Source organism: Ciconia boyciana, chromosome 6, assembly GCF_034638445.1.
Source record: "Ciconia boyciana chromosome 6, ASM3463844v1, whole genome shotgun sequence".
Taxonomy (NCBI): Eukaryota; Metazoa; Chordata; class Aves; order Ciconiiformes; family Ciconiidae; genus Ciconia; species Ciconia boyciana.
This window is the reverse complement of record NC_132939.1, coordinates 44,525,858-44,542,856: the sequence shown is the minus strand read 5'-3', so window position 1 is coordinate 44,542,856 and position 16,999 is coordinate 44,525,858. Positions and strand designations below refer to the sequence as shown.

The 16,999-nt window shown below is 34.0% G+C and overlaps 1 protein-coding gene across 1 annotated transcript in view; it reads right to left on the bottom strand.

Annotated features, from left to right (window-relative positions):
• Positions 1-3,789: 3,789 nt before the first annotated feature.
• LOC140653407 (uncharacterized) overlaps positions 3,790-16,999 on the bottom strand; it is a 37,202-nt gene continuing 23,992 nt past the window's right edge. Inside the window, exons 6-14 of the mRNA XM_072865484.1 lie at positions 16,646-16,805; positions 16,041-16,145; positions 14,942-15,043; positions 13,038-13,100; positions 10,613-11,037; positions 8,411-8,894; positions 5,950-6,079; positions 4,351-4,526; positions 3,790-3,930 (exon numbers count right to left, since the gene is read on the bottom strand). Coding sequence (XP_072721585.1) covers positions 3,790-3,930; positions 4,351-4,526; positions 5,950-6,079; positions 8,411-8,894; positions 10,613-11,037; positions 13,038-13,100; positions 14,942-15,043; positions 16,041-16,145; positions 16,646-16,805 — 1,786 coding nt within the window. The remainder of the gene's footprint in view (positions 3,931-4,350; positions 4,527-5,949; positions 6,080-8,410; positions 8,895-10,612; positions 11,038-13,037; positions 13,101-14,941; positions 15,044-16,040; positions 16,146-16,645; positions 16,806-16,999) is intronic.

The following is a 16,999-nucleotide window of genomic DNA, read 5'->3' as shown; positions in this document are numbered from 1 at the left end:
GGAGACCTGGGTTCCCAAGATCCACAATATCTTGTGCAGCCCACTCTTACAGACTCTTTCTAGGCAAATTTCAACACTTCCCATAGCAGAGCTGAGACAAAGGAAGACCTGAGGGGTCTTTAGGCCTGCCACAGATTGGAAGGGAAGCCTTTGCTCAAGACAGGACTGTTGAGGTTGCCTGAGGCTGAACAAGAACTCAGTACCTTTAGAGTAAGGTAATTAATGCAGCTAACTGGTATGGGAGGCTTGTTGCATATTGTAAGACCGTTTACATGGCAGGGCTGCTACAGATAAAATCTGTTTCTGAAGTATTTTTAAGCAGTAGGAAGACATGCAATTCAGAGAAACCACATCAGCTGCAGTCACCAACTATCAAGGTCCACAAACAGCATTTTTTTTTTCAGGGACACCATTCATTGGCTTTTGCTAAAGAAAACATTGTGGCACTTTCTTTTGGGAAAAAAAAAAATATAGCTTGACTTTTTACCTGCCATGTGGACAGATTCCCTCCCAAAAGACTGATGAAATTATTATGGCATGAGTAGTCAACTTTAATTAGGACTTCAGTTTCATCTTCTGTCTGCCAAACTTGAATAATTTATTTGCCAAGTTGCCATGTAAGGCAAAATAAAATTTAATTTTGAAATACATTAATAATTATTTTTCTTATACTCAGACTATAGTAAATGAGGCAAAAGATACTAAAAGGAGACAACATTATGTTTTTGTGCAGTTTAATTCCATTTTTGTGGAAGTTTGTTTTGTGCAGTTTAATTCTATTTGCTGAGTAACAGTTGTGATTCTACTTTTCTTTATTAGTACTTTTATGCACCCAGTAATCAGAATATAAATAATATATATTCAAATTCTCAAGTCTAATCACCTGTCCAAAGCTAGGACACTTTCAAAGTCACAGATTGCAAGCGACCATTGACACTGTTCTGAGTAAACAATTCCACGATGAAGAAAAGAACAGACATTTTCCTGAGTGTCATTGATGAGTACTGTGGGAGAGGGAGAATAAAAATCAACTGTTCAGATATTCACATATATTTCAGTTACTCCATGCAACTTATTTGCACATTACTTTTTACTCTAATTTGCTTAGAGTTTTATAAAATATCACAGCTAAACCATAATATAACATAGCAGATCATAACAGAAACTGTTCATTGTGGCACAAAATACCTTCAAGACATATGTATAATTCTCAGTTAAAAGTGAAGCAGAAAAGCTTGGGAAGCAGAGGCAAAATAACTGAAGAAAAACAACAGCAGCAAGAGTCAATGTCTAATAGCAAACTTAATAGAAAAGAAAAGGAGCAAGTTATTACCAAACACTGAATGACAACCATACATTTCAATATTTGCAACATGAAATATCTCTGTTATATTGCAGTATAGTAATTACTGGTGAATGCTCATTCCTCTTTTTAATTATAAACATGTACACCATTAAAAGAAACAAACAATACCAGAAACACTGAAGTCCTGCACAGCTCTTTTTGGATCAATCTGTCGTAGTATGCAACCTCTATAGTAGAATGCTAACCAACAGGAAGGGTCTAGATGAACCGCTGCTGCTAAGTCTTGTATTGCATTTCTATACTGCTGCTGCTTAGCATATGCTCTTCCTCGATACAGCCTAATAAGGAAGAAAGTTTCTCTTTAAATATAATTTCCCTTAGAAAATTATACCTACAGAATGGAGTCATAGTGTGAAGTCATAGACTATTATTTATAATATTAACAGGTTGAGTCAACTTAAGAGTTCTTCCATTGTTTTTGTCATGCAACCTTGAAGTAATTATTCAGGAAAAAAATGTTGAAAAATAGAATAAACGTTCAATTTTATTTCTGAATTTAATAAAGTAAGTCTGAAGGAGCAAAGTCCAGTAATCTATATCATATAGGCAGATCACTGCACTTGCATAAATCAAGTTTAATATAATAGAACCCTGTATTGGCTTTGGGCATCACAGAGTGAATGAAACTCTCTCCAAGTTCCATAGTCTATTGGTGCAGCAGTTTCTGTATGGGAAATACCAGATTTTGTTAAATCTGATTTAAAATAAAAAATATAAAACTGCTCCCATTACTATTAAAGCTTTCTGAAAACATCCATTCTATTCTTCAATCTTTCTTTCAAACAGACAAGCTTACAAAATCAGATCCTACTATTTTACACTATTCCTCCCTCAAATTCAGGAAGCTAGCAATATATTTAAACAAGATAAATCACAAGCACAGGTGAAAAAGTGTGAATAGACAGCCATAGTTGTAAAATTATTTTATCAATGCAAAACGTAATATATAAAACTTTTTTTATATACAAAAAAAATCCTTTTTTTGTATACAAATATTTTTGTATTACTGAAGGTAGCTTTCACTTATTAAGCAGGTCTTATGCCACATCCCACTTCTGTGCAGAGTTATCATGCAAAGTATATACTATTCCTTTTTCAGTCCAGCACAGTAAAGTCAGTTCCTCAAGAATTTAAATCACGTGCTTAATTCTACATAAACACAAAGCACTGAAACTAATCATACTCACTAGGACTATTCACAGAGCCCACACATCAACACGTGAGCCTCAAACTAGTGGATTTCAGGAAGCCAAATGCAGCTTTATATTGCTTCAAGATTTTATTTCAAAGTCAGAGTTTTAAGGAGCATCTGTAAGTTACTTTAGTAGCACAGGAACCTAATGTCATAAGAAAGCTTGCATGATTTTGTGGTTCCTGGTGATGAAGGAGATGACTGACTGGTAGAAGATACACATAGGGGAATCCTTCCCTAGCCGTTTCTATTCAGTTTGGATGGGAATCAGTTCCAGAATAAGACATCTGAATTTAGGTGTCTATTTGTAGATGTCTACAACATATGTTAGGTGTCTGACTTTCCATTATCTAGTCAATACAATCCAAGAAGATGAGAGCAATTCAGTTCATCCAAAAATATAGACTTACTGACTGTTTAGCTGAACAGCTCTCCAGGCTTTATAGAAGAGTCTATATTCAGTCTACCTAGAGTCTACTAACTGTATTGATTAGCCTCCTTGGTGATAATGGCTGCTCAGACACCTACATCCCATGGATACAGCAAGCTGACACCTAAATTCAGGTATCATAACCTGGTATTGAATATCTGCTCTTATTTTTATTTTACATCTATTTTCATGAATCCAGAACAGAGTATGAAACAAATGTAAATCTTTGCAAGAATTATATTAAAAAGAAGTCACATCTTCTAGTAGGGAAATCATAATTTTTTTTCAGTCCTTGTAAGTCAAACCTCAGAATCATCATTATAATTCAAAAATAAAGATGCTTCTCATTCATAATTCAAATTTTGTACAGAAAACATTAATTCAGCATAATGCTAAATCTAGAAGTGTCAAGGCAACCAATTGAAATTAGGCATAGAACTATGTAATCCTTAAGGACATTCTTCACTTTGAGCATGTATTTAAATCCAGCTCTTTAGAGCAAAGCACATATGCACATGCTTAAGTCCAACTGACTCTATATTTGCATTACTCCAGTGGGATCTGAGCACATGGTTCTGTGCTTAGCTAAATTAAGGTCTAGGAACTAATCCAAAGTCATTAAAGCAATACAAAGATTCCCCAATGAATATCATGGCCTAGAAGTCTTATTCTATTTCTATTAGACACCTCTTTGGAAATGCAATTGCTTTATTATTGTTTAATGCATATTCAGTCTTTTACATATTAATATTATTTTAATAATCCACTTAAAATTCAAATACTTTTGTCAAACTATATATTCTACCTCGCCTGAGCATTGCTGGGGTCTTCCTTGATCACAGCTGTAAAATCCTGAATAGCTGTAGTCAAAACGGAACAGTCAAAGAAATGTATTCCATGTTTCATAAGTGCATCTGTCCTTTTTGGGTTATACTGAAAACACTATAATGAAAAAAATAGAATAGTACATGATGTTATTCCTCATTCTTATTATTTCTAATGATTAAAAGTCTTAACCAAGCATAAAAATAATATATCCTTTTATTCTCAGATTTTCTTTTTTATTCCTTTGTCCTTTAATGTTTATTGTCATTTCCATTAACCATAAAGTGAAATAAAAAAGCAGTGATGCAAGCTTATTAGTGGCTGATAATTTGTAGACATTCAGTAACTTATTGAATTAGCCAGCAGGAGTAACAGAAATTATTTATTTCCATAGCACTGATTTTTTTTAAGCATCATTTATTTCAAAGGATATCTCTTCTCCAAGCTACATACCAGATATATCCAAATACAGTTTACTTTTACTAAAGTTACACAAAGTTACTACATTATTGTAACAATACAAAAAAGTGAACTTACTTTGGCATAATCATCCATGGCCAATAACAATTGATTTTCCTCAAAATACAACTCAGCTCTCCTAAAATAAATGTCATCATCTGTAGGGCTGCATTGTATTGCAGAGCTATAACTGATGATTGCCAATGTATTATCACCTCGTTTCCTGTAAATTTCAGCCATTGACAGATATGTATCTGAAACAACCACCCAAAATATAAAAGGCACTATTTAGCAGCCTAAAACAATAAGCCGTCTCCTCCTTACAGGGTAATTAACACAAGCAGTAGAAATAGAACAGTAGATTATACAAAAGGTTGGGCAGTCCCGTTTTAATGTCAGCAACAGAACTCAAAAGTTTAGAGCTATAGCTGTGTGCTCAATCATGGAGCCCATGCAGCTGTAAACTGATAGCTCTTGCTGGATTCACAAGTACTAAAAATCTTGGCTCTCTGTAGAGGTCTGTAGAAATGGCCCATCAAGCCATTTAGTGTAGACCTGTGGATCACAAACAAATATAAAGAGATTTAGTTTAAATGGGCCCACACAATATTTATCGCACTGTATTGGGTCTGGTCAGAATAGAGTTAACTTCCTTTATAACCATCCGTATGGTGCTGTGTTTTGCATTTGCGGCTAAAACAGTGTTGATTACACAATGTTTTAGCTCTTGCTGCACAGTATCAAGGCTTTATTTTGGGGGTTTTTTCCCCCCACTCTGTCCTCTCCTCAGCGAGTAGGCTGGGGGCAGACAAGAAGTTAGGAGGGGACACAGCTGGGACAGCTGACCCCAGGGATATTCCATACCATATGATGTCATGCTCAGCAACAAAAAAAATAGGGGTAGAGGAAGAAGAAGGCAGGGCAGGGTGTGCCTTCCAAGTCCATGTCCAATTAAAATTTCCTTTGTTGCAACCTGTGACCATGCTGTGCATCTCTCAGTAGAGTCTGACTCTGTCTTCTCTGTTACCACCCATTATGTAGCTGAGAACAGATTTCCCTCTTAGCCTTACCTTCTCCAGGCTAAGTAACTCATCTCCCTCAGCCTTTCCTTATACAACTTGGGCTCCAGACCCCTGACCATCTTAATGGCTTTCCAATGGACTTTCTCCAAGTTGCCTCTCTCAGGGGTTCCAAAAGTGGAGAAAGTATTGGAGGTGCAGCATCACAACCTGGCAGAGGGGAATCACTTTCCCTGACCTGCAGGGCCTGGTCTGTCAACCAGGTGGTATCTTTCCCTTTTAAGCTCCTCCTTCCCACTTTAAAGGGTATGGCAGAACAGGGCTGACAAGCACAATAGCACACTGTCTCCATTACAGGATTGTTACCAGCTTTCCCCATTAAATCAATGGATACAATTTCCATCCGTCCTCCTTTTTTTTTTTTTCATTTTTTAAAAACATACTAAAATTAAGTACTTATTTTTGCCTTAGAAACCCAACTTCTGTCCCAAGCCTTTGAAGATTCATGTCTGCTTTATAATCTTTTTATAATGTGGATAAAACAACTGATGTCAGGTTAAATATACACAAAAAAATTTGCAGAACTAGGGCCAAAGACAACTAGAGAAAAAACACTATGAAAAATTAACTGTTAAGTTACACTTCAGTAGATACTTACCTGCTTTATTTTTGCTCCATTTAGTTATAAAATTCAGGTCATCCAAAGCAGCAGAAATTCTGTCTTGAAAGAGGTAAATCAAATGTCTATGCCAGTAAGCATTCAGCAGTAGTGGTTCTAAGCTTATAGCCTATAAACAAAATAAATAACTAACTTATTTATATTGCAGAAGGAACTTCTCAAATGTGCTAACAATAGTGCATAGGAAATTAGGAAATTTTTGCACTGAAATGATTATTATATTTTTTAAGAAAATTCCTAGACTGATAAACTTTTATTTAACCTAAAAATCTGAAAAATTTTATTAATCACAGAATCATGTTACTTGTTCATTTAAAAGCATCATGTACTTACACATATGCAGAATCAGAGTCCAAGCTACCAGAATATTCAGCACAAAATATTAATCAGCTGGGATATTACCATGTTTGATAGTTTCTTTAAAATAGTTATCTGAACTATTTCTAGAAGTCAGAATTCTGCTATTTGAAAGTAAAAAATAATTAACCTGTCCCTGTGAAAAAGGAATCAGCTTTTCAAATCATGCTGTTACGATTCCTATAGAAAGTACTTAACATTCCCTAACAAAAAAAATCACTTGACAAATATTATCAATGAAATAAGATATTTCATATATGTTCATTATGCATATAACACACACTTAACAGCCACATGGAAATAGAGACTGATAGAAATCGGAGACTGTTCTGCTACAACAGTAATTCTCAAATTTTGATCTATAAACTATTTCTAGGATCCATACACTACATAGGAATTGTGTTTGTATATCTTAAAGAGAAAAGTCAATAATGTTTTCGCTAAAGTGTGCAATAGCAATGGCAAGCAATTTTGACAGTTAATATCAGCCCATTGGTTAATGAACCACTTTGCCAGGGTATGGAATTTTTAGCCTTTCAGCCTTGACAGTCTGTTTCTAAAGTTTGGGGTGAATAAAAAAAGACACAAGATAATCATTGAGTTTCTACGAATATAGTAAATTTTCTGGTCAGAAAATTTATGAAGCTTGGAAGGTAATATGTACAGATTGCAGGTGCATAAAATAGGTACCTGTGTCCCATTAAAAATAAAAAAAAATATAGACTTTTCCCCAAGAGAAGCATTAACAGAAATGGTGTTATAAAAGGAAATTTTACGCTAAGACAATATGCATTTTGGGAAAGGCGAACTCTAGAAATAGAGTAAAATCTGAAGGGTGGATCTCACTGCAGGACACCCTGTGAGCCTCCTTAAAATTTATTGTGGCTTGAGACCATTAGCTGAAAGGAATGCAGAAACCAACATGAAGCCAAGCTGTTTTGTACTTCATTGTTTCGCTCCTCTGCACATTTCCAAATATTCCAACTGACTCAGCTTTGCATTTTAGCAAAAGAAGTGCTATTTACACTATTTAAAGGTGCCTGTTAAGATCGTTTTCAGGGACACTGGCAGACTGATGGTGTTCTACTCCCACAGAGCAACATCAACGCAAAAGTTCTGGTTCAATCTTGCATTATCAAGCACTCCAGTACAAGGATCATGAACCCCAAAGCAGCTGTTGAGGATTGCTTCTCCAAAAACCAAATGCTGTGTCAAGAGCCGAGATGCTGGTTAAGGAAAGAAGGACACCTTTTGCTGTACGACGTTATATATAGGATGAAGCACCTTGGGGTCCCAACCTGGTTATGACTAGCTGTGTGTAATATAGATGTTAAGTGACAATGAAAATACCATACCGAAAGTACAACACATGACTTATCTACCCAGTCTTCACAAACATACAGAACTATACCATTGCTTAAAGAATGCCTTTGAAAGCTTTTACAGCTTCCACGTTTAAATTATAGACTTCAAAAATACTCTTTTCATTTCTGTTTTTTCAGCAATTTTTTTAATTCTGTTTTTGTTGTTTCTTTCTAGTTGTGCAGGGTCTTGGGCAGAAGTAATGGCAGGTTTGTAGCACTATTAAGGGAACTTAAAAGTGTTGAAAAAATAAACATACATAGAAAAACACTAGTACGATTGTATAAAATCTTAGTGTCAAATGATAGTTTAATTATAAGCAGGAAATACACGACTTTTCAATTTATTTGCTTACTATGTTTTTGCAGAAATTAAAAATATATTTGTCAGCTTTGCCAGCAGCAAAACTTGAAGCAAAAAACTTTGTCCTTTTTGTCTATCCTATCTCCAAGTCCATTTAGGAGTGTTGTATCCTGAGCAAGGGTCTCCAAAGAGATTTTATGGTGCTTGGAGAACACTAGGGTAAATAAACACAGTTTATTAAGAGGCTTCATCTTCATTCTTGCGGAACTAAACTTGGATCAAGCTGTCATACAAAGGTAAAAGGTGGCAGCATTCAGCTAGTTATCAGCTCTCCTGCTTCTAGTTCTTCACTTGTTGAAGAACTCAGACACACAAAAAAAAAGTGATTGATAGAAATAAAACTTGGCATTAAACTTACTTTTTCCAAGTCATCCATAGCAGACTTTAACTTGCCTAACTTTCTTTGTATTGCTCCACGCCTGCAGAAGTGAAAAGCTGAAGGATGCTCTTCCTTTTCTATTAGCTCAGTCAGTCGTCTTACTTCTTTTTCTAAATCTTCAATACTAACTGTTGTACCTTCAAGAAGAACAGGCTGTATCAAGTCAACTAGTTCTATTTGTAGATTTGCTTCTTGAGAGTCCACCATCTCATTTACTTGTAGTAATTCAGTACCCTTCTCCTCAGCAGTCCCACTAGGAGGGAAAGTTTCATCAAACCAGCAGTTCCATATTCCACTGACCCACATGCGAGCAGAACTTTCTTTTGGAATTCCACCCCTCACTTTTGCAAACTTTTCAAAATCTAACAAACAAGGGATGCTGGGGCTCTGATATTGTTTGACTGCTGAAGACACCTTGATACTGAATTTATCATGAATAGGAAGCCTTCCCAGAGACATAGACCTAAGGAAAAATATATTAAAATTAACTAATGGTTCCCAGATATATTAACGACATCAAATTGCAATCTGACAGTCAACAACTACTCAAAAACCTATTGTTAGCTCTCTTGTTAATTATAATTTTTTAACTTATCAGCCATTTATCAAAAACCATTATTGAAGCTGCAGGTAAGCAGAATTTTTCTGAATGATTCATGTCCCCAGAATGTTCAGCACTTACTCACAGCTGCATGCCTATTTCCTCCAAAAGCTTCTACCTTAGGTTTACAAGGACAATGCTAAACCTAAGAAAGTACGATATTTCAGAGTGGACAATTACCAGCCCGGCTAAATGATGGTAAACCCTAGCTGGATTAATATATCAATGATAGATCCCAATGATATTACGAAGAGGCCATGAGAATATAAGCAAAAGAAGCACCACCCAGAGGTGATAAAAAACACTTGAATTTTCAAGGGCATTTCCAAAATGATAATCTGGGAAAATTCATAGCTTCCAAGATGAGAACCTTCAACAAGTGTTCAATATCAACATCTGCTTTGAGATGCCAAAGTGAAAGAAACAGAAGTCTTTAACAGAAACACTTTATCACAAACAATAGTAGCCTTACTAACACAGAAGGGTATACCAGAAGGCAATACAGAGAAAATATTTTATACATGTACCTAATACTATGTACTACTTTAATACTATGTACCTAATATTTATAATATTTTATACATAAGGATCCTACTAGGAAAAAAAAAAGAAATTAAATAAAAAATGTAGCAGGCCCGTGTATGAATGACTTGCAAAATAGTACAAAGATTAAATCCCCTTGGTTTAGCAAAAGTGATATGAAAGCCTTAGATGGCAAAGAACATACAGTACCCCTGTCTAAAACAAGACTTTGGAAAAAGGCCACCTTCTCCTTTAGTCACAGCTCACTATAGCCATATATCACACCATTTAAGTATCTCTGATTTTCTTAAGAATAAACCTACTGAAAGGTGCCTAAAAGCAGAAAAAAGGAGAAGCTGAATAGAAAACTGGCCTGAAGGATTGGGCTTGAGCATCAGTGTAAGTACCATGTGGATACATATGACTGTACACAAAAATAGACGAAATTTGGGGTTTTTTTGCAGGTCACACTTCAAGCACAAGTATTTAAGAAATATCAAAAAGCTAGCAAGAACATTAATTTCTTTTCTCTTTTTTTTTTTTAATGCTTGAATATTTTCTAAGATACCCCATACCTGAAGTACGTAAATAATAAACATTCACTAGAAAAATATTTAGAGTGATACATGAAAACAAAAGGTAAAAAGCAAACTACTTGTTTGATGTAATCTATGAAGTTCATGGTACAAAGGAGGTTAGTCCAGCCTAGCATTTCAGTTTCCTAAGAACTTTGAATTTCCCCCTTGTCTTTCAGAAGAAAGAAGTTTGACCATTTTAATCATGCATTTATACTTAGATAAAACTTTTTCTGGTGTTGCAAGAAGCAACACCATTTCCATTTAGAGTGTAGTATATACTAAATGTCCTAAAGATACCTGAGTAGTATGTATTTTTTTCTTTGTATGAAAAAATATCTATTATTCCTAAATAACTAAACTATTATTACTTAATTTCAGAGCAATATTTAATATTAAAAAAGATAAAACCTCTAATTAGATACATGGCTACAAATTAAAATACATTATTTTAAAAGGTAATACACATTAATTAAAGAAAACCTTTTAAGAATCTTTGGTGGTTGACTTAATTTCTTAATCACAGCTTCTAATTTTCTAGGGTTTATTATTTTCTTTGATTTCTTTGTTTTCTTTCTTCTTGGGACAACAGTGCATTTAATCCCAGCCTTTTGAGGTCGCTCCACAAGAACATCATTCTCACTATCCTCTTGTCCAGTCAAAGTAGGCTTTTTTTTTACTGGTATGTCTGTCTGCATTGACTGAGGATCATCACAGATTTGATTCAATAGATGCTTGGTAGGGGAGCTTTTCCCGATCTCTGTCTCAACCTCTGGCTCAGCTATCCGTTGCTTCATAACTTTCAACTCTTTCATGCTGGTTTTGAAATTGGCTGACATATTTAATGTAGTTTCACCTTTGAAAGCAGTCATCTCCAGAGCTGAAACTGTTCTTTTAATCAAAGTTGTCTGTTAAAAAAAGGAAACTTAATTTATTTAGGTGTTCATTTGAAATAAGATTTATATATCACATTTCCTTAGTTTTAATGGACTGGATTTTATTTTATATAAAATTGTAGAGAAAAAAAAAGACCAACATGGGGACTACACTGTTGAAAAAAAATTACAGTATTTAATGGGAAAAAAGACCTGCATACCTCAGGATATGTGTCAAAGCAGAGATCTGAAACATTAATTCAAAGTTATTTGAAGCTCATAAAGGGCTAAAATCAATCTTCTCTAAAAAGTATCACAAGAAATTTAAATTAAATACCCCCAGTCCTTGTAGGAAAGTTAAATTTTAAAATCAAAAATGTATGCCATTGGTGGTGACATCTACAAAAGATGAACTGAGATATATTCATGAACTCAGAAGAAAAGACAGGAGGACTCTATATAATGTTTGGCAGTACAATTGTATTATATGGAAACACAGTTAATATCTGAATGGAATTATGCACCCTCATACTTTGCGCCCCCATCCCTGAATCGCCTGACAAAATCAAAACCAAAGGAATAACTGTTATCCTCTGATGTTTAATTGTTATTAATCATTAGGCAAGTACTATTTCAATAACAAATGTATTGCTTCTCAGTCTTTTTGTTAATTCCAGTTCACTAACTTGCACTATAATACTCGGCACAACACATCTTTGTCAAAGAAATTAAAATGCAATTTAATGTCCACTGCCTGAAATTTACAGAGGAAAACACTTGTTAGTAATAAATAAAATAAATGAAAAAGTAAATGAGGCATTGAATAATTTTGAATAATTTTTAATTAGACTCAAAGAAGCACTTTTTCAATGCTTGGTTACAGAGAGCTGTTAAGAATTATTTAATTTATATATTTATTAGAAAGACACTGCATCAGCCTTTAGTTTATTTTAATAATAATTTAAAGTACTCCATTTAAGTAACTAAATACCTTTCATTCTTTATTTGCGGTAATGCATTATATCCTGTGAAGTTTTGAAAAGATTAAAAAAAATTCTTAATGTCACAAGCGTGCTGCTTTTCTTCAGGAAAATTATATTTTTTTAAAAAAAATCTAAGCTTCATATGGATTTATTAAAAAGCTGAAACTCAATGTAAAACTATCATTTATCATTACATGTATCTATCATTAGCTGTCATTTATCACCAAATCAAATAGTTTGACTGCAAATTGCATAAATATTGAATTGTTACTTGATAAATTCTTTTAATGAATTATGCATAGTTTTGCTAAAGGATTGCTAGCTGAATTCAACAAGACTACTTCTATTTGAACATGAAACTAGTATGTTAAAAATCAAGCACCAATGCTTAGTTCAAATTGCAAATCTGGTGTTTAAATTATTTTATTTATCATTGCATATAAACTGCTGCTGTGCTTCATGTCCGTCTTTAAAATAACGCGGTCACAGCATTTTAAGCAGATCTTTATGGAATATATAGAAGTTTTAAATAAATACATACTCCTCAAATTCTTACTCAAAATCAAATTTCTTAATAAAATATTACTCATATAATGCTATCAAGGTCATCTTTGCACAAGTGTAAAATTTGCACAATTTATTGCTGCTTTATGTATTTTGTGAAACAGCTAACATCACTTCAATAGCCATAAAAGTACATAGCACTTTACAGGTTGGAAACTTGACAAAATTAATGCCCTGATATGTCTGAAATCCAAGGACCTGATACTGCAAATCTTTACTCAGATATGCTGTTCCACTCATTTCAGGTTAGCAAGAATACAGACTACTCACACTTATCTCCATCCAAATGCCTGTAAAGTTAACAGGGGTTCTCATTGCAGAGCTATGTTCTCCTATTTAATGTAACTAATCCACTTGAAAAAGGCCTTTGAGACTCTCACTTTTGCATCTAATAGGAAAAATATTAACTTCAATTCAGTTCAGTGGAAGAATTTCTTCCACAAAATCACAATTCAGGAACAAATACAAGTAAATATAAAATACCACCTCTGAGCTCTCACCCTCAGAGAAATCGGGCAAGGATTGGCATCTTCTCAGTAAATTTTTTGTCTATAGATAAAAAAAGCAAAATAAGTCTGAATTAGTCTGAGCCTAATATGAATAGAGCTTTCAGATACATTGTGCTTCTAAAAGCAGAGACTGCCATCCAAAAGCAGAGAGCTAACATCCAAAGAAATCTGTATTTTCACCAAAAAAACCCAACCCCACCTTTGCCAGAGTGAAGTAAGGACTGCATTTGTCTGGATTTCTGGATGTCTTAAGCCCATTCCACTGCCAGGTGTCCAAAAATCCGAGACATATTCAACATATTCATATAGATTAATGCTAAAGAGCAAGCACCGTCAGTGGACATACTCTATATGTGTGCTGTAGATGCTCCAATCTCAGAACACACTGTGAATATGCCATACTGTTGATCACCTAGTGAATTTACTGCATGTATGGAGATATCTTTCCAATGAACATGTTTTAAGCCGGACACTTCTTATAAGTGTCATATTCATTCCGCATTAAATGACACTAGTCACACACATATTCCTATCTTGGGAAACCCAGACAAAAAAATGGCCACAACATCACCACAACCATAATTTCCAATTAGAATATTACTTCTTCATGAGAATCTGTATGTGCTTCATCTGTTTTTTATTGTTGTTGTTAATAAACCTGCTTGTACCATAGTAACAGTTTTCTTTTTCAGTAAAAGAGACGTTCCCAATAGGTCCAAAAGTAAACATGGAATAAAATATAATATTTTACTTCCAATTATAATATCTAATAGCCCATTCAACCTGTAGGGAAAGGACTACCAGCACTTTTTATCATTACTGGACAATTCCAAGTCAGTTTATAGTTGCATATACAGCCATAACATCTTTGTGCCTGAAGTCAAACATGGTACAAAATTCCAAATACTTTTTAGCCAAACACAAAATAACTATTTTAAGTTGCTGCTGCCAGAGGATGTAGGAGATGTGCAAAGCTGATCACAGAATTCTTCCTTTTTGACATACTAAAGATTCTCCTTGTTATTTCTAGCCAGCTGCTGCAAGAAACGTTCAAACCAGCAAGTGTTCCTTTATCATAATCAAATTTATCTTTTTGTTCCACTTCCATGTCATCTACAAGTCACATACTCTTGAATGACATATTCTCAGATAGCCATAGTCATTATTAAAAAAGCTTCTTTCAAAGACAAAAGCAAGTGTGTCTTGCCCAGCATGTTTCACCTTCAAATAGGAAACATAACTGAACACCATCATTAGGCACTTCAGGTTCTCTGTGGAGCCTATAGCTCTCATTTCCTACATTGCCTCCATGAACTAGATCAATGGTGTTTGAGATAGTCAGGATTCTGTAACTGGAAAGACCCACACTGCAGCTTAGAGCCACACTTCAATTTTTCACTTGCAAATCACCTGCATAGAATTGTTTGCCTATCCTTTAATATTACATTCAGAGAAATTCTAGATAAAAAAATTCACACACTTGGAAACATCTCTTTTCCCCTATTCTGCTTCTTGACTCTTGCAGTTTTTTAGATGTCTGGGCATAGTGGAACATCCAGTAAGTCACTCCATTGAGATATGTCATATTACTCAAAACCTGTTATTTATATCACAGGCCCTCCCTTAAATCATCACCTAGTGCTATAAGAATGCAAAATAAGAAGCATCTTCAAAATATGCAATTACTTCCACAGTCTCAAGTTTCAAAAAGTGAGATTTAGCATTTTCTATTAAAAAATGAACAAATATCTAACAAAATTGTTTCTAGAAGTCAACTAAATAGAAATACTTTGTCTTATGACTAGATCTTCAAACTGTGAATTGTTTTGCTAATTTTAATTTTTAGTGTTACATTAAAAAAAATTGTACCATAATACACACCAGTCTATAATCATAGAAATCATTATCATCTTGCTCAGCTTCTAACTCTTCTTCATAATCAGTGAAAAAGTCTTCAAATACAACATCCTCAATAACATTGCTCTGAAATATTAATATATTTGCATATTTGAATATGTGCAATACTATTATTTTAGTCAGCTATAGAAAACATAGTAACAAATAAATAAAGCTTATAATGTATTTGAGCTAAAGATTTATGATGATCAAGACCAACGTCACAGAAGCCATTTATCCTAGGCTTCTGATGGAGCACGTTCTTTAATGTGATCAAGAATTACATGGTGCAAAAGGGGAAGACACCTGAGGAAACTGATTATTGCTACCTGATTCTCTAAAGTTTTTATCTTTAGCTTTGGTAATTTATGTCAGGCCGCAGTAGTCCATACAGTAACAAGAACACAGCTCTCAATTTGGTCATAGTAAGGCTAGGAGATGGGGAACTATGTCAGATTTATTCCTGCTATCAATTAATCCATGCATAAGTGTGCTTTATCTCTTGCATATGAGTGTGAACTGGTCATGAAATGCTAGTTTCTCTGTAACCTTTGCCATATGAAGTTGCAGAGTGCTACAAATATGGGCATACATTAGGCATGCCCTTTTACATGAATGGCTCATCTCTCGCAATAATGTAATCACAGTGGAGATTTTACACTCAAAATATTTCTACACTCAAAAACATTGGCATTTTCTAAAATGGACCTTGTTAAATATATGAAATATTTTATTACATTTTAATAGAAATCACTGCCAGCATAGCATAGCAGAAGAAAAACTATGCAAAACTAGCTTTCAACCTAATTGTAAAGACATTAAGCAAGATAATATAATAGCAAGTGGTAATTAGGAATAATTACTACCAGAAACTTTATTATTGCAGAAAATTAAATTAAACAATACTATTCAATAAATATTATTACAAATTGTTCAATGACATATATCATGCTTACAATATACAGAAGTGTTAATAAGATAGCAGCATAAAATACAACTATTACAGTTAACAAATATAATGTTAGAAAAAGACGTATATTTTTACAAAAGATGGGAACACTAAAAATACATTTAAAATATTTACCTCATATGTAGGAAATAAAATTTCCTTTAATGAAGAAATTGGAGCAGAGAATTTTGGTGGAGCTGGAGCCCAAAACATTTTTAAAGCTTCTGGATAAATGGAAACCTTCAAAACCAATACAATTTAGTTATCAACTAACATAAACCCAGTTTATAAGTGTCTGTATTGAATCTGAACTATTAGGTGATAAAATGCTGTTTTCTGCTAAACATGATTTTTTCAAAAACAACCCCACCAAATACAGTGAAGTCCTGAGAGGTATAGAGCTCTACAGCCAGAAGGAACTACCTAGTTTGCTGTTTTAGTGTTTTTGTTTGTTATTAATTAGCACATTAGCATATTTTATTACTTCAGAGAAGGAATTGAGAACTGAGAGATGATGTTTCAGAACACCACTCCCCATCGATGAAAAACTCCATATACATTTTTATATTGCATATTGTCAAATGTTGAAAAATCAGCAGAACTATTTCCAAGGTGTTCTGTTCTTTTGTTGCATGACACAATTAAAAAAACCACTTCCCCCCCCCCCCCCCCCCGGATCTTGTATCTTAATTTGTAGGACTGTGCACATACAGCACACATTTATTAAAATTACTTCTTACTTTCTCTCCTAACAGTTGCAGTTGTGGCTTTTTAAGACAATATTCAGCTACTTTTTGGCATTCAGTTAGACGTTTTGATGTATGGAGGGGAAGAAAGTGAATCCCATCTGTCTGATTATTCTGGAATTGCTCTGAAATAGGAACTCCTTCATAACAAATTCTGCAGCAACACAAAAGATCAATACATTATTCTGTTTATGTCAGGTATTAACAGCACAGCAATAGCTTAGTTGTTAAGGACAAAGAAAATCAGGTAAATTTGAAATCAAATTAGAAATAAATGATGAGTAAAACTTTTTTTCTAAAAAGATTGAAATTAAATATTGAATTATTTTTTTTTACTAAAGATTGAAA